Raw genomic sequence first — 18511 nt, 5'->3', positions numbered from 1 at the left:
GAAGGAGCAGAGTACGTTAGAAATGAGTAAAACAGAGTGGAATAGAATAGAATAGAAAAAATCTAGTAAGAGTCCAGTCGAAGAAATAGACTAGATTGTACTGCAGAGAAGAAAGCTAAGTAATGCTGCATGAAACTTGCATTGCACATGTGAAGTTGTAGGCAATGGTTGCACTGAACCATGTATTTCTTACTTTGGGTCATGGTCAAAAAAGTATGAAAGCTGCTGACTTGGGAAAAATGCAGTTTTGTGCCCAACCGGCCCCTGGGGGAGCAATTCTTGTACCAGGGAGATTAGGAGCAGCCCTTTTATGGGAAGCAGATGGTGTCTTTCAAACTGATGTTCACCAAACAATTTTCTGTTAAAGGTCCCGGTAACCTATTTGGTAGGAAGAAAAGCCATTGGTGACAGATCAACAAATTTCTCTCCATCTTACAAATCGGAGAATGGCCTCTTCAACTCTGCTTAGTGATTTCTAAATAAACTGCTCCAACAATCAGACGTGCTCCTGGGTACCTTCTGACTTAAAAGATAAAACGCTTGACTTGTTCCAAAGCCCCCACTTGTATTGCAGAGAAAATCTCCATTCATGCCATCCACACCGAGGAAGCTGGGTTTGGGAACTGAGCAGCCACAGCCTCTGGCCCAGGCCAGCACAGACTTCATGTACACGGATACTTAAGCAAACTACGGGGAGAAGATCTGCACCTTTCCTCTCAGCAGGAAAGAGAGGGAATAATTTGGTCTCTTTAGGGGAATCCAGAAGCCTTCCCAGAGCTGGAATACAAGCAGTGTTTCTCCGAGCATGGTCCCTGGACCACCAGCATCAGAATGACCTAAGATGTTTGTTAGGAAGCAGGTGCCCGGGCCCTGCGCCAAGCTTACTGAGTCCGAATCGCCTGGGGAGCGACCCTGAAGGAACACATTACAGTAAGGCCCCCAGGTGATACTTCAGCAGGTGACAGTCTGACATCCATGAGAGGCAGGGCTCAGCAGTCAGCCAAGGGCAATGGGGTCAGCAGTGTGGACTGCGTGACAGGCATGGGCCGAGGCACAGAGGCGTGACACGGCCTGACGTGCTTGGGGAGTGTGAGCGTGTGCTGTCACTGAAGCATTCAGGGTGATGTCACTGAAGGTGGTCACACCAGCAAGGGGATTTGGGCACCCGACACAGCCCACACGCGGCCCTGCATGTTCCATGGGTGTTTGTTGAGGCAGGAAGGGAGTGAGGGAAGGAAGGAAGAAAACATTTCCAACATTTGGTCAAAAGCAAATGTGTTCTCGTGAGTCTGTTAAGACAGCTGAAGATCTTCCCAAACCACGGTGTTCTACCCAAAATGAAGCAGTCGGTCATGTGCACCTCTGTTGTGGAAAAAGGAGAAGGATGAGGCCTCAGGTTTCCAGACAGGCTTCTCAATGTTGAATAAATTAGTCAACATTTGTTGACTAATTCTTCTGTCTCCTGCTCCCTGCAACTCAACGTAGATCATGCTAATAAGGGGATTGTTCCGCAAGACGCACTGGGACAAAATATTCTGGCTGTTAAAAACAGACACATTGGGGCACCTGGATGGTACAGTGGGTTAAGTGTCTGACTCTTGATTTCGGCTCAGGTTATAATCTCAGGGTCCTGAGATTGAGCCTCCTGTGGGCTCCACTCCCTCCCTCTCTCTCTCTCTCTCTCCCTGTCTGACCCTCCCCCAACTCATGCATGTGCACAGTCTCTTGCTCTAAAATAAATTAAAAAATAAAATCGTTTAACACAGACACATTGGGGAACATTTTCACCAGGTGAAATTCAGGCTTCAGTGTGGCTGGACTGGAGGACAGGCTGCACAAAGCAAAGTTCCCGTGGGATCCAGCAGGGGAGCTCCGACAGGCCCGGGGCAGCCTGGGGCTAGTGGCTCTCTCTCCCTCTCCACTAAGAAGCCCACTGTGGGATGCAGAGCTTTCCTTCCCTCTGTGGTCTCATGAATTCATGAGCCGGCAGTCAAAACGACCTGTGCTCCAGGCCTGGCCTGTTCCTGATCCACTGTGCCACGGGGCATGCCTCCAGGCCCAGCACCTAGAGCTAGAGGGCCTGGGTTCCCAAGATCTGCCCCAGGTGGAGGCCCCCTCCCTCCCCTCAGAGTGGGCAGGCTCAGCAGGAAGGGAGAAGGCGGGCATCAGATTATGGTCACCGTGGGGCTACATGGAGCAAAGCCCATCCGAGGAAGCCTCGCAGCCTCCGCAGAGGGACATTCGAGCAGGACCTGGACAGAGACTCCTCCGTGAGCCTCCCAATGCAATACTGTTGGGCCTGATACTAGGGTTAGTGGGGCTGGAGCTGAACATCTTCTGGCAAAACTGCCCCCCATTAAAGCCACATCATTTAATTCCCACTTCCCAACCAGCTGCTCCCCTCATCTCAGAGGAGCTGTGCTCCTTGAGCTTTCCGCATATCCGCGGGCCAGGCCTGGGGAAGAAGGCAGACAACTGCACCTGCAGGACACAAAAGCAAATGCAAATAACCCCCCTCCCCCACTGGCTGTATGGCCTCCTGCACGGTTTCCTGCTCCCTGGAGGTGGGAGAACCAGCCTTGCAGGCTGCAGCCAGGACGCTGTCCAGGAGCAGGAACAGTGCCCCATGGATGCTGCAGTTTGGCACGGAGGGCCACAGCGGACAGCCCTCAGTGCACACGCACAGACCCATCCCGGGGACATAAAGAATAAACAGACAAATATAAAATATAGCAAGCTGCACAGAGAAGGTGAAATCGAGCCCAGCAAACGCTATGTGGCATCCCAACGCCAGCGGGGCCTCGGAGGTGGTAAAGGGATAGAAATTAAAATGCTCATAGCTCCCTGATGTCCCTGGGAATATGGCATCCGAGCACTTCATGGAATTAGCTGTAGCAGCTCCCTAATTGCCTCTGCCGAGTTGCCTCCCCCAGGTTGATGGTGGCGGCTGCGGCGGAGGCCCCATCAGTCTCGCTTGGTGCTCCTCGTGCACCCGCGCGGCACTGCGGTGCTCCCGCGCGGCACTGCGGTGCTCCCGCTGCAACAGCTGCGCTCGGCGCCACGGAGGTGCGGGACCCCTCCACCCGGCTGGGAGGCTTCTGGGGGAGACTCAGTCGTGTGTTGGGGATGCTGCCGGGATGCTCCCCGGGGGCAAGGGAGGGGGATCGCTGGCTGGAAGGGTAAGGACCAGCTGGCTCGGATGTCTGGCTGTCCCTGCAGACACCAAGAGGGTTGTGGGCGAGGGACCCGCCCGCAGGGCTTCAGAGCTGGATTTCTGCAGCCAGCAGGCATCGGCGCCTGATACCAGGGATTCATAAAACCCAGTGCTAGAGAATAAGCGCGGAAAAAGATGTGAAGGACCTAGTTCTTGGCCTGTGCGCCACACTGTTCTTATTCTGATCACCAGCACGGGAGCACCAGAAAAAAAGACTCGGCAAGGTTCCTCCTTTTTTTAAGCTGTACATCCCACAAACGACCACTGAACCCCAAGAGAGGACCCTCTCCGGTCAGAAAGAGCAAGTCTGCCCTTGGAGAATTTAAGGTCTATTTGCCTGTCTCCTTTCTGACACCCACACAGAAAGAGATAAGGGGTCCTCAGGATATCACGGATCCCCAGGACTGCCAGGGGCATGAAGAGATCTGCCAGACTCATTCCATGCAAAATAAAACTGACCCTAGTGGGTCCAAGGGCTGTGGCCTTCAAGCTAGCTGTCAATCAAGCAGAAAAACAGAACTGTGTTTCTTCCTTGAAAAAAAGATAATAAATAAGCACCAACAAACACCCAGGGAAGAGAGACAAAGAATGATCATATCAAAAACCAAGGAGCTGAAATTTACGGGGCATGAAGACTGTCATGGGCTGACACAGCTAATCCTCCCCATGACCCCATTTTACAGGTAAGGAACCTGAGGCCCAGAAGGAAAGCTAAGGAAGACAACTGGGTCTCCAGCCAGATCCATCTTGTACCAGAGTCTTCCCCATGACCCCCCGTTACCATCATGGGGAATACAAAAAGGGAAACCAAACCAAATTCAATGAGGTTCTCAGAAAGGCTTCTTAAGAGTCAGAGCTGATGTGGAGAGAGCTGGCTGACCCTCAAAGGAACCAAAGACTAGCAGCGTCATGTTATTATAATAAAAGAGAAAACTGCAGAAAGCTAGAAGGGTTACCGGGTCCTTCCCTCATCATTGCCCCCACCTTTTAATTCTGTATTATAAAAAGATTTTATTTATTTATTTGACAGACAGAGATCACAAGTAGGCAGAGAGGCAGGCAGAGAGAGAGGAAGGGAAGCAGGCTCCCTGCTGAGCAGACAGCCCGATATGGGGCTCGATCCCAGGGCCCTGAGATCATGACCTGAGCCGAAGGCAGAGGCTTTAACCCACTGAGCCACCCAAGTGCCCCTAATTCTGTATTATAAAAGCAAATGACAATGAATCCAACTAAGACAAAGAATTCCAAAGGGGAAAGGATTAAGGATGAAGAAGTTGTTTCCACCACCAGTCCTGCCCAAAACATGCTGGTCCTGGAAATACCAGGTCCCCAGCCCAGGTACCTGAACAGGACTCTCAAGACCCAGGCTCCAAACCTGCCTTTGCCACTTGGAGCTGGATAACCTTGGGCAGATCTACATCCTCTGTTTTGGTTTCTGTCTAAGTTGGAGGGGTTGACAGAACTGACCTCAGGAGTGATTATGAGGACTTAAAGAATACAAATAAAACACAGCACAACCCACCAAGCACCTGCATCGTTGTTACGATGACTGTCCAAGATGCCTTTGTGGAGCTCAGTGGTGGGCAGCTTTTTTTTTTTTTTAAATATTTTATTTATTTATGTGACAGACAGAGATCACAAGTAGGCAGAGAGGCAGGCAGAGAGAGAGAGAGGAGGAAGCAGGCTCCCTGCGGAGCAGAGAGCCCGATGCGGGGCTCGATCCCAGGACCCTAGGATCATGACCTAAGCCGAAGGCAAAGGCTTTAACCCACTGAGCCACCCAGGCGCCCCAGTGGTGGGCAGCTTTAATGGAGGTCTCCAAAGAAGGCCTCCAGGTGGCTTCCAGGTAGCTCGCCCCGCAGCAGGCGTACGGCTCTCTGCAGCAGCCAACATGACCGGGATGAGGGAGCAGCTCCTGGGGAATGACGGCGGGAGCCCACCCTTTTTTTTTTTTTTTTTTAAAGATTTTATTTATTTATTTGACAGAGAGAAAGACAGTGAGAGAGGGAACACAAGCAGAGGGAGTGGGAGAGGGAGAAGCATGCCTCTGGCTGAGCAGAGAGCCTGATGCAGGGCTCAATCCCAGGACTCTGGGATCATGACCTGAGCCAAAGGCAGCTGCTTAACCAACTGAGCCACCCAGGCACCCCAAGCCCACCTTTTCTAAACACTTCCCGTGAGCCACTGATTGCTAAGTATCCTATGTTCATCTCTTTGTTTGGACTTCTCAGCTCCAGCCTAGAAGTTATTATCATCGTGTCCATTTGGCAGATAGAAACTGTGAGGTTTCACAACTGCCTTGTCAGGGTAGCCCTGGATTCAAATGTGAATGAGCCTGAGTCGAATCCTGATCTTCCCCTACACATTTCTGCCTTCCCAAGACCAACGGCCAGCTTTAAAAATAGACTTTTGAAGATCAATAATCCCCTGATTTCTAAGTCCATGTATTTTTTTCTAACATTCCTAGGACATTTGTTTCATGAAAAAACAAAAACCACCAAAAAACAGAAACAAAAAAACCTACATGAAAATCTTGCTATTTAAGTAGAAAATCCAGCTATGGCTCCATAATTCTGAAATGCCTGTCCCGGGAAATGTCTACTGTTGGCTTTTTTCAAAAGATTAGTGAGCTGTGAGCCCTCTTCCTGAGAGGATTACACAGGAAAGAAGTTTCAGGGTGATCATCAGATGATCCTGATGCTCTGAAAAACTCAAACTTGGCCACAGACCTTGGGATTTTAAAGCAGACCTCAGTTTTTATTTACAAAAGGAAACAGCCCATGTATATTAAAACACACACACACACTTTTACTGGTTGTCTGATAGTGATTCCCTTAAACAGGTTCCTCTGTGCTGATTTGCAAATGCACAGCCTTCTGAGGGGCACAGGACAAAACCCAGAAGAACACTCGGCCTTCAGCATTAGCATCTGAGAAGCCAAAGACTGTCAGTGGGGCAAAACCCTTGCCCATTGAGCTGCTGATACACGACGGGATCATGTTGTGTTCATAGAAATTTCACAGATAATGGAAAGTGGTAGGAAGCAAAGAGTAAAGCTGTATGTTATGACTCGTGGCCAAAGATTACCTACTTCCCGTGGATTTATCGCCTCCTACACCCATTGTTCTTTTTACAACATTTTTCCACCTCTGCCTCAACAAAGCACAATAGGAAAGGCATTATTGGTGGCGCAGGTACAAAGACCCAAAGCCCCACCAGGTGTTTCCAACTCTCCCCTTGCTTTGCAAATTACCGCACAATATTATAGCAAGAACAAACTTGAATCCCCAAACTGCCCACCTTTACCATACAAGGGACCAGATTAGAAGAATTTGGCAAAGAAAGCAAAAGAAACCCACCTCCTTGGGGACGACATGAATGCTTTTGTTTGCCATCGTGCCTTTGTCAACGTTAAATGAGTGTGCCATTCATTGTCTCTATTTTATGAACCCATCATGCGGTCTAAGTGACTAAAATTCCAGGCGTCTCTTTTGCTCTTCATTAAAAATGAAGCTGGACACCATAAACGAGAGGGTAGCCAGAGAAGTAAGGCTTCCCATGTGCCACATATTGTTCTAAACTACTTCATATGGGTTCTATCACTTAACGCTCCCCGATGCCCTATAACACAGGTGCTTTTGTTAGTAGTTCTAGTTTGCCGATGAGCAAACCAAGCCCTAGGGAGGTAGAAACAGTGACTGGCAGAGCAGACTTCACCTCCAAGGCCCGTGCTCTTTTTAAAAATCTCTCTTCAGCTGGGGCGCCTGGGTGGCTCAGTGGGTTAAGCCTCTGCCTTCGGCTAGGGTCATGATCCCAGAGTCCTGGGATCGAGCCCCGCATCAGGCTCTCTGCTCAGCAGGGAGCCTGCTTCCTCCTCTCTCTCTGCCTACTTGTGATCTCTGTCTGTCAAATAAATAAGTAAAATCTTTAAAAAAAAATAAAAATAAAAATCTCTCTTCAGCTGTGCACGTTCCCTGTAAGAGAAATCTAGATTTTTCGGGGCGCCTGGGAGGCTCGGTGGGTTAAGCCTCTGCCTTTGGCTCAGGTCATGATCCCAGGGTCCTGGGATCGAGTCCCGCATCGGGCTCTCTGCTCAGCGGGGAGCCTGCTTCCCTCTCTCTCTCTGCCTGCCTCTCTGGCTACTTGTGATCTCTGTCAAATAAATAAATAAGTCTTAAAAAAAAAAAGAAATCTAGATTTTTCTAAAACCAGATACTTCGTTCCCTCCTGGGAGCCAAGAGTTAGCATCTGTCAAGAAGGAAATGCAGGGTCAAGTTTACATCAGGGGAAGGTCTAAGACTCGGGGGAATTCCAACAGGCCAGATTACACCTTTCATTCTATTTTCATGCAAAACGTCAAAGTCTTGGGAAAAGATGTCAAATCCTTAAGTGTATGACACCATATCTGCCATATTGAGAGACCTGAGCAAACAGAGGAAGAGCAGGTTTGACTCTTCAGGAAAAACACAAGAAATGCTCCCCATTTTTTCATGAACGACTGAACCCTCTCATCTTAGCTGAGATAGCATCCTGCCTGGGGATCCCACCAGACTGTTCTCTTCCTGGCAGCTCCGCCCGCCAGGTTGAGAAGAGGGGTGAAGGTGCCCGCCCCATACTGCCCCCTCTCCCCCACCAGCCAGGGCCAGACCAGCCAACGCTGCGCGCTCTCCCCTAGGGACCATTTTTTGTCCCCCGGCAGGCACAAGCCCACACCGGAGTTTAGAGTCCTTCCTAGCCTCACTGCCCAAAGAGTACACATCCCGATACCCCATCTGAAGAAGCATGTCTGGGGGAAAGAAAGAGGCGAGGCCTCTGAGAGCCCTTCCCTTCCTGCAGAACCCACTGAAGACTGAGCTCAGGTGGGATCAGCCCACACAGGTGGTCTGTCCTATCAAAGGATAATGCCAGGCTTTGCGGGGGGTCGAAACAAGCCAGTGTGAGTCCCAGCCCCACGACGTGGCCAGCTGCCCCACCTCCCTGAGCTGCAAGAGCCCCCTGTGAGAGGGAGGTAACGGGGGCCACCTCCAGAGACAACCAAGGACCACATCAGATGCCTAACGTGATCTACTTTCCTACGAAGAATGCTTGGCTCATACTGAACACCGAAAGAAAAAAGTCCATTTCCTTCCTATCCAGCCCCCATCAACCATCTGTTTACCTACGCTGGTTATGACCTTGGTGGATTTCAAGAAGCTGCCAGTACAGTCAGACTCTGATGTTCTGTAACATTCTTGGGCACAGACGGTTCTTGGGCACTTTTCTAAACTACCCGGCCCAAGTGGTACCAGCACAGATTGGCATGTCTCCTTTCATTCCTGACTTCTTACTGACTTTCACTGCTGATTATAATGGCTTCACACGTAAACAATGTTCTTAATGTGTGCAACTACACTAGCACCCCACCCCCCAGCATGATTTCCAAGTATTGGTGCCTATGTTTGCCACCAACAAGGGTAGCCCGTGTCACTCCTTCAACATCTTCAAGGAGATCGGCAGAGAACTGCAGATGCTCCCAAGCCAAACACAACAGAATGTGCCAAGCAAGCCTTGAAGCAGAGGCAGACAGGGCCAGTGGGAAGGGCCAAGGGACACAGGATGCCCTTCAGTGCCTCCTGAGACTTGGGGGCAGATGGCAGTCCCCATGCACCACTGCACCTCCCTATCCGTGCTGGAGGAAAGAACTCCCTCTCCTCACCCAGTGAGATACCCTGTCTCCTGCTGGTCTCCAGGACCACTCCCAAGTCCCCCCCTCCCCGGGAAGTCATTGGGAGAAGTCCAGCAGATGGGATATTCATAGGAGGAAATGCCTGGAATGCTGACCAAGGGGGCATCCGGATTCATGAGTGCCCAGGGCTGGCCCCCGGATGTACCCCCACAGCAGGGGGCTAGCTGGATGCCTGTGCTCTCCTAAGGCTCCAGCCTCACTGGGAACCCGGTGGCACACCCAGCCACTCTGCAGCCTGACCCACCGCCCCCACAGCAGGGCAGAGTCAGGGAGGAGGGAACAGGGGTACCCCAACATAGTTTTTCCAGCCTGATTCCCCGTGGGAGGGGTTCTTCTCCTGACCCTCAGAGATCAGAGAGCTGACCTCAAGGAGAAGAGGGGAATGTCTGGGCAGAGGTTGTGCCCACACTGCCTCCTCTTGCTCGGGTCCACAAGCTCCCTCCTGTCAGGTGCCTGGTGGGACCAGCTGCCAACTCATCCACCCATCCGTGCCCTTGCTCATTCGCTCGGTCACACAGCTCTATGCAGCCGGTGCCCACAGGTGCTCAGCGAAGGTTAACTGAAAACCTTCTAGTTGTATCATGCAGCCAGTAATGACCTCGGCAACTCCCTGGCAGGAGGTTTTCAGGTGCCAGGCACCATGCTAAGTGCTTTTTGTACATTATTTCATTTACTCTTCATCACAGCCTCCAAGGTAGAAGGTATTGGTCTCCTTTCACAGGCGAGGTTCAGAAATGTCAAACAAACAAGACAACCCAGGTAGGGAATGGCAGATCTGGGACTCCAATCCAAGTCCCTCTGACTCCACACCTGTCTTCTCTGCTGTTAGCTCAGGCTTTCAGCTTCTGAAGGAACCTCTCATCTGCTGCCTCATTTAATCCTCCCAAATACCCGTGAGCTAGAGAAACACAGGTATTAACCACACTCTTCTCAGACAGGAACGGAGGCCAGAAAAGCTCACACAGAAAGGAGAGGACACTGCAGCACAGACTCAGTCCCCTTGGGAAGGCTGCTTACCTTCTGGGAGTCTCAACTTCCAAATCTGTAAAAGGGGGGGAGGGGAGGGGTTGGTGAGTGGTAGTCCCTGACTTGTTGGGTTGTTGGGAGAATATAATGGGATGGCACACGTAAAATCCTTATCACAGTACCTGGAATGTGGGAACACAGAGTGAATGAGTGAAGGCCACCTGTTTTTACTACAAGATTAAGCAATTTTCCCAGATCCACTCAGGAAACACCTACAGAAAAAATAAAAAGGCAGATGCCACAGCTCCTAGGCCAATGACCTCTCCTTTAACCATGCCGCATCTCCAAAGATGTGCGTCTCTAAAAATGCTCCAAGCTCTCCACCTATTGTGACCATGAACAAAGAAGGGCAAAGGACGCCTCCTAGACTGAGTGTGGCCTGAACGTTCAATCAGGCCGAGAGGACCAGCCCCTGGCAGGGGAAAGACAAAGCCAAAATGAGGATGGGCAGCCCCATAGGGACCTTCGCCAGGGCCGGCAGGCCCTGTGCTTTAATGCTCTGCTGTTGTCATCTTCACATTCTTCATAGTTTTTGAACAAAGAGTCCCATATTCTCCTCACTCACGGGGCCCTGCAAATCATGGAGCTGGTCCTGGTCCCAGCAGATCCTGAGCTTCCAACTGCCTGCAGGTGCCCGGTGGACGGGTCCTGTCCCAGCAGACCTGGTTGCATCCCTCAAGCCACACTCTCCAGAAGCCCAAGAGGACAAGCACCGTCTTCTCCATCAGCAGGCGGCATCTGGCACATTCTGTGATGAGCAGCATCTGTTTCTACGGGCATACGCACGCGTGCACGCAGTTAATAAGCATAATGGTAATAACACATGCGAGCCCTGATATCAGCTGGCGGTCGCTTCCCCTCAAATGCATAACCAGAGGTCTGCTCTGTGAACCCACAGCCACTGGCGGCCCTGCCCAGCTTCCCTGTCCCGATCATTTACATGGATAACAGTTCTTTTAACCTTGGGAGGGTACTATTTTCCAATATCAGGTGCCAAGATAAACACTCTGAAGCATGCAAAGTGAAGAAATAGCCATCTATTTCTTGTCAAGAGATAATGCTCTCCTTTCCAATATGGCCTTGAAATGCCCATTACTAGTTTGGCTTCTGAGTTATTTTCGTAATCTTGATTTGAGGTCACCAGGAAGCTATGTAACGTACAAATTTAATACATCTTATCAATTTAATGCCTTATTTAAACAGCCTTGGAATGAACACCCAATGAGTGTTGTTCAAAGCAAATGGAAATTGAAATGTTTACCATTTATTGAAAATGCACTGGACTCTTTTCAAAGCTGTGTCGGTAAAATATCTTTCTTCTGAAAAGCAGACATGCTGGCGATGCACACAGAAATCTCCTGAAAATACAGCAGCTATGCAGACGCCTACTCTGTCAAGGGGGAGCTGTGGTCCGGGCAGAGGACTGTGTCACGGAGGGGTCTTTAAGCCTGGCTTGACATTTCAGGAAAAACCACCTCAATCTTCTGGTCACTGAATACTCGGAAAAATGGAAGGAGATCAAGCAACCCTCCCCTCCTTCTATATCCTTTCCTTCCTTTGAAGGAGAGGCTAACTTTTGTTTCATGGACCAAAGAGGGCTGATAAAGATCCTATTAATGTTTCCAGAAGCCTGACATAAGGAACTTTTTCGCTTTCTGAACGATACACAATAGCACGACTGCACTCACTTGACATGAAACACAGAGATATTATGTCTCTTGTATAAAAACGTCATTAAAGGGATCTCATAGGCTAATCCATAGGCGGGCACTGACAACACCTATTTCATTTTTTTTCTCAGTCTCAGCCATAGCAAACCTCCCAGTCAGATCCCAGTGTCCCGGGGAACAGAGAATCTGCTCAAAGTGTCTGTCTAGAAGATGCTCTGGGTCTCAGCAAAGGAGGCAATTTCAGTGGAACACCGTGACTGCAGAAGATGGGGGACCCTTGACAGACGTGAATGTGGATAAAGAAAAAGCCTATTTGTTGGCATCTACCATGGTAAATCTGGATGAGTGACACACCGGACAAAAAAAGATCCTGGAGAGAATGTACCCTTCTTTAAGGAAGCTCAACACACCAAGTCATGGATTGATGGACACAAGTGTGAGCACGGCCCCCCCCCCCCCCAAACTGAGGAGCCACCCAAGACTGGAAAAGGGCTCAAACCTCAAATGTGCACTTCTGTGAATATGTCCTTAGCCTGCAGGACAGTTCAAGCCCTGGCGGGACCACAGGTACTTAGGGTAAGGATTCCACCTTTCTTTTACTTTGGTTCATCCGCGTACACGGCTAGGTCTTCAACACGAAATGGAAACATTAATTGCGCTTGCACATGCCCGACAGATTTCATAATTATTAGGTGATTGGGTACTCGTGTGTGTGCCTCAAAGCACACTGGTATTAGAGTAAGATAAAACACAAAATGAAATAAAAAGCCAGCATGAGATTCCCCATAGTAATTGATCAAAATTATAACCACATTGAAATAAACATCTGAGTTTGCCTCTGACAGGAAAACAATGTCTCTATTTTCATTCCCCTTAATTTTGACTAGCATCTGTAAATCCAGCAACAGAGGCTGCAGCAGCTCCCAATGAGAGAAAAAAGCAAAGCAGAAATATATCCGGCAGCAAAGAAATTTTGGGAGAAGGAAAAAGACATGAACAAAAGGAGCTCAGACAAAAATTTAGTGAAGCCATACAAAAAGGACTTCATCAGGTCCGAGAGGGGCAGGATGTGAGTTTACAAATGTGGTCAGATACACGTACGGGTAAGATGCATCGCTGAATTCCAGCTGGTTCGCCCTGTCCTGCTAATGCGCTGCTGACTGTGATAATGAGACCAATAAACTGTCCCGAAACACTGAAAACTGTCATTTCTGAGATTTCAAGACTTTTAAAAATAAGCTGCCAGAGAAAAGTCCAGTAATTGAAGTGGTGCTGTGAAGTAAAGCCTTGGCCATTGGCGGTGTGGGCTGAATGCATTAATCTTGCAGAATGACAAAAAAACCGTGTTTACTCAACAAAAATGTTCAGCGAAGGAGCACCTCCCCTAGAAAAGCGATCTGTAGAGTATCAGGCTTCCTACGGCAGCACAGCACTGTTCCTGATAAGTGAATACTCCTATTTAATTATTTAAAAGTCCATCGATTTCCACATTGATGAAAAGTCATAATTATCAAAATGGGTTAAAGAACCAACCTTTTACTTTGCTGACTCTGTCTTGTGGAAAGAGACAGCATGCTTATGTATGAAAGCCGCCCTCTCAATAAATAGTTGATAACGCAAAAACTGGCTGTGCATTCCAAGAAACGCATGTTTGGTAAATGTTGCATGAGGCATCCAAGGTAAAGGTCCATTATTTTCCTCCCGTTAATGGCAGAGACGCACAGGACCACAGGACCTGTATTTCCGCCGTGTATTTATCATCCCGATGCTGGAAAATGTCATCGGAACCCTTCGTCCCCCCCACCCCCAACACAGCAATCTCTGAATGCGGTACTAAACAGAATGAAAAAACCTAGCTTCTGCCAAAGTCTTCCTAAGGAGGATGGAAATGAGAATCATGACACTTTCATACCTTTTACTGTGAGTGTTTGGGGTGTGGAGCCCATGAGTTTAACAGCCTAGGCTACAGGACCTACTGGAAGGCTGGGCACTGAATCCCAAAATAGAGAGGTAATAAAACTATGCCTCTGCAAAAGAACCTAAGCAATGTGCATTCTCTGAGGAAAATGAAGCAAAATAGAGGCAGCTGAATACTGGCATGGATATGTCAAATAGGAAAGTTAATTAAAAGTTGAAGTCAGTTGAAAGCTCTGCAGTATCTGCTGGCTGAGGAAGGCGGGAGACCGACACACATGCAGCTCACCAGAGCGTCCCTTTCGGGGCCGTTGTTCTGGAACAACCTTTCAAGATTAACTCTGAGTCCAACGTACAAGTCTCAGGTTCTTCCACATCGTCCTGAAAACATACCACTTTGCTAATGCATGACAACGGCGTTCTACAAATTCAAATATCCTTTCTATAAAGAAACGAATAGGTTCCTATTCCTGTGCTCAGCAAAGACAAAAAGGAGGGGAAAAAAGGGGGGGGGGGGAGTCTGGCAGAGAATACCTAACATATTGTCATAAGCTAAAGTAGCAAAAGCCGTGGTATGAAACATAGAAACAATTGGGCAATGCTCTCCTTTTTGAAGCCATGACAGTGAGGTACATTGTTAAGCACTCATGTTTATGTTGATGAAGTCTGTGATAATTCTACCACTCAGATTATATGAGCTAGTAAAAAACCTTACCAAAATGGCAGTTTTCCCAGTCTCCGAACACCTTAAAATAAATGGCCAATTGTTATTTAACTCATAGTCACAATAGCTGTTTTGTAAAGTTTTTGCCTTAGTGCAGAAATTACTAAACCCCCATGCTAAAAATGGACATACTACATTAATTCACAACACAATGAAGTGTCAACTAGAGAAACTACATAGAGTAGGTAAAATTATACAATGGTATACAGGATGCCTGCTTCACTGAAAATCAAATTTAAATGTCCATGCCTTAAAAGTGTAATTACCGTCTGTTATGCAACATGGTATTGTCACCTGAGTCCCCTTAATACAGCGTTAACTTCGTTTTTCAGCCAAGTGCTTTTTTTTTTTTTAACTCACTTTCAAAGTATCTGGATTGTTAAGGATGCAGCGATGTGATGGAAAGATGCACAGAGTTTTGACTTAGAGTATCTCTTCAGGCAAATGGTCAGAAACTTGAAAATAAGCAAGGGAAAGGCAACAGTCTCCTTGCTTTTCCAAATGATGTTAAGCCTCCCGTACTCTGAGCACCTTAGATCTTTTTTTATACTTTCTACTACTCTGAACCATCTAAATCAATGTTTTTTGCGAATTTAAAACATCATATCTGGAGTCAATGGACCAAGATGGCCAAAAGGTACCTGCAAAAGTTCTCCCCAAGTTGCCTGACATGTCCTGCCCATCGTTCATGGAAGTCTTGCCTATCAAGCCAAAGCCATAGGTGCCTCAGGACTCCTGGGCAGAAGACTGCTTTGGAAATGCAAGAAGAGCAGGTATCCACCCCAGAACCAAATGCAGAGCAACACCCCACCTTCCCCTTGCATCAGATTACAAAATGCCAGGCAACAGCAAGGAACAACAACAAAGCCATAAACAGCTGGAAATAATTACACAATTGTCAAGCTGCAAACAGGGCAAAAGCAAAGCTAGGCTTGTGAATTCAATATCAGAAAGGATGCTGATGAGAAGGTAAGAGGAGCATTTTAGCTGTTTCCAATTTGCTATTTAGAGTAGCCAATAATATGACTGATGGGGCTTTGTGCACTGTGTGTGTGTGTGCATGTGAGTGTGTGTGCTAACTTCGGAGAGCCCATCTCCTGCGCTCCTACAAAATGTGAGATAAGGGCTATGTAAGCACAACAGAAGAAACATTCACAGGCTCTGAAGGGATAGTTTCAGAGTTGTTACAACTAAACTACAACATGCAGATGAAAAATATTCCTTTAAAGTTATACAAAAATGTTCTCTTCTTTAAAAGCATTAGGAAAATACACAAGCAAGGCAATGCAAGCAGCAGCGACAGTCCAAAACTCTTCACAGGAAACATCTGATACATAGGCAAGATGCCAAAACAGAATACAGACTGGTCCAGATTCAAATACTAGCAGAAGAGGTAAGTCCTATAAACTGACAGGTGGGTCTCAGGTATATAAATCATCATTTTCCATCAAGGCACATTGCAGCCTCAAGTTTTTATCAGCTGCCCCTAATTCAATGAACTCCTTCCCCAAAGAACAGAGTTGAGCAAACAGTCTTTCCATAGTTTCAAAGAATATGGCTATTAGTAATTTTTAAGAATAACTTCCCTCATTCCATGGTGGGCTGATGCCTTATTACGATATTTGGATTTCATGTGACAAACTGTTTCATATAATGTCCCCAAAAATGCGACTCTCTGAAGCTGAATGCCATAAATAAAATACGTACTCGGTTACCAGGCGGCATTCATAACACATATGTTACATTGGCCCAAAAAGCACATTTAAAAATGCTGAAAAGTTAACTTGACAATTTAATCTGTTTGTACCCATTTTCAGAGAATTATCCCCTAACGACCAATTTTATATTCTATCTTTGAGAGAATACTTGGATTGATCCTGTTGATTTGTTAACTTGAAATTCTTTGAACCCTTGTAATCTTTCCTCCCCAGCCTATTTTTTTTCTTTCTTTTTTTTCTTTCCTTGGAGGGGAGGGCAAAGGACCATATATCTCACAAGGTAATTTTAAGCATAATGCTGCCTGTTGAAATTAAAATTGATGCAGTTTCTGATAAAAGCCTAATAATCAATTCTCCATTCTCATTACTCTCTGGAATTATATGGACGCAGACCAATTTCTTAAGTTTGTGGACTACTCTCATAGGTTATTACCCGGCAGTGCAGCTGAGTGGAAAGATAACCACATTCATTCTCCTTATCTGTAATGATGTAATGCATCCCAGCCCTGGGTCTAGATGATTGGGGAATAATGGGATTGTACAACCGCAGGGATGACAAACAATAGTGCAGCGTCTTTCTCAGATACGATGAACCCCAGTCTCCAAGCCAGGCAAGGTGAAAGATATCATAAAACAGGCACCGAGGCTGCCCCTTGGATGAAATTAGCGGGGTTTTTTTGGCCAGAGAAGCATCTGCTCTCACACAGGAACAGCAATACCAACACTGGAAGGAGAGCCGTGCAAACACACTCAGTTTCCGAGCCTCAGCCAGGACAGTGCCAGTGAGGATCCTGCTTTTCTTTGTGTTTAGAATCAAGTGTCATCTAAAAATAACCGGTTGGTAGGGAGAAATCATTGCACGGTACACTACCAAGAAACCAGGGGATCAGAGACACCTCTGATAACTGATGCTGCTCGGGGTTCACGTTTGTTTGGAAAACTCAATCTGCCTCCATTTTCTGTGCTGGAAAAAATCATCGCTTCCTGCCACCACAGAAACCTTACCTTTTGCAGAAGCTGGGAGCCGGAGTACTTAGCAGCAATGGATTTTATCTCCCCACCAAAAGCGGAGGCCCAGAGCTTCACCCTACAGGGAGAAAGGGCACAGGAACAAATGTAATACCCGTGTCACAGTCAACACGCACGCACACACGGGGCTGTGGCTGAAGGAGCCGGGCGATGCAACATTGGAGGAAAAAAAAAAAAAAAAAAGATGGAAAAAGCGCCTGGGTAGAAACTGCCAGCACCAAACTGCAGAGCGCAACGCGGGAGGGGGCCCGAGGGGGGTCACATAGTTCAAAATGCGCAAAGTCTCCCAAGCCCTCTGAAAAGATCACCGGGTTTATGTGAATAATTGTCTGAGAACTTGATCACCCACACCGGGCATCACCAGGCAAATACTAGTCGGAAGAAGCCCACCCATCCCCCCCTCCCCAAAAAGAAGTGAGATGGCAAGACAGCGGAGCGGGAGTAAATAAACGGCCCGTGGAAGTTGGATTCGGTAAACAGGCTCCAAAGTTGGAGCTGTCACTTGAGGTGAACCTCTCCAGGTCTCCCTCGCCGACCCGAGCGACCCGAGCGAAGAGGCTAGAGCATCCCACCTCAGCCTCAGCCGTCCCACGCCCGTCCTGGAAGACAGGTTCGAGAGGCAAGGCCGACGCCCGCGGCAGGTCCTCCCGGGCCGCACCTGCAGGCGCCCAAACTTGGGCACGGCGGGTCGCGGGCGTCCGGGTCCCCTCCCCGGGCGGCGCAGGAGCCGGCACTTACACGGAGAGCGGGATCTGCTGCTCCGAGCGCACCACGGCCCCCAGCGCTGCGTAGAGAAGCGCGGCGGCGAGGAGCGCCGAGGCCCCCCGGGACGCGCGCCGCTGCGAGCCCGGCCCGGCCATGCTGGGCTCCCTCACGACGCGCCGGCGGCGGCGACAGGAGCGGCCGCGGGGAGCTGCGCCGAGCGGGCGGTGGGCGAGCGCGCTGGGCTGCCTGCTCCGCGCCGCCCCGCCTGCCTCTCGCGCGCCGGGCTCACTTGGGGAGCAGAAAAAGGAGCGGGGGGTGGGGGAGGGCGGGGAGGAGGAGGAGGGAGCGAAGGGAGGGGAGAGGGAGGCAGGCGGGGGAGGAGGGAGAGAGCCGCGCCTCTCGCACGGCGGCCGCCCGGCCCCGCCTCGGCGGCCCGGGGGAGTCCGGCTGGCCCCGGCGGGAGGGCGGGAGGCGCCGCGCGGGCGGGGACTCGCAAACTCCAGTGTCCTTGGCGGCGGCGGAGCGCGCCCTGCCCCGCCCGGCCACTGCGGCCGCCGAGTTCTTTACAACTCCGCAGTCCGCCGCCGCGGGAGCGACTCTCGGACTGGCCCCGGGAGGTGCCCCGACCCGGGCGGTCGGGGCTGCTTGTCGGGGCACTGGGGGCGGGGGGCGGGGGGGGGGTTGGTGGTGCGCACGGGGGCGGCGGGGGCGGGTGCCGCCGATCCTCCCAGGATTCTCCGGAGGGAAGGGGCCGGCGGAGAGGCAAAAGTCTGCGGAAGGGGCAGG

At 49.4% G+C, this 18511-nt stretch overlaps 1 protein-coding gene across 1 annotated transcript in view; it reads right to left on the bottom strand.

Annotated features, from left to right (window-relative positions):
* CACNA2D3 (calcium voltage-gated channel auxiliary subunit alpha2delta 3) overlaps positions 1-17912 on the bottom strand; it is an 859411-nt gene extending 841499 nt beyond the window's left edge. Inside the window, exons 1-2 of the mRNA XM_045989865.1 lie at positions 17759-17912; positions 16997-17078 (exon numbers count right to left, since the gene is read on the bottom strand). Coding sequence (XP_045845821.1) covers positions 16997-17078; positions 17759-17880 — 204 coding nt within the window. The 5' untranslated portion in view covers positions 17881-17912. The remainder of the gene's footprint in view (positions 1-16996; positions 17079-17758) is intronic.
* Between the last annotated feature and the right edge of the window lie 599 nt (positions 17913-18511).

Source organism: Meles meles, chromosome 20 (genome assembly GCF_922984935.1).
Source record: "Meles meles chromosome 20, mMelMel3.1 paternal haplotype, whole genome shotgun sequence".
NCBI classification, from domain to species: Eukaryota; Metazoa; Chordata; class Mammalia; order Carnivora; family Mustelidae; genus Meles; species Meles meles.
The sequence above is the reverse complement of the archived record's forward strand: the minus strand, read 5'-3'. Positions and strand labels throughout refer to the sequence as shown.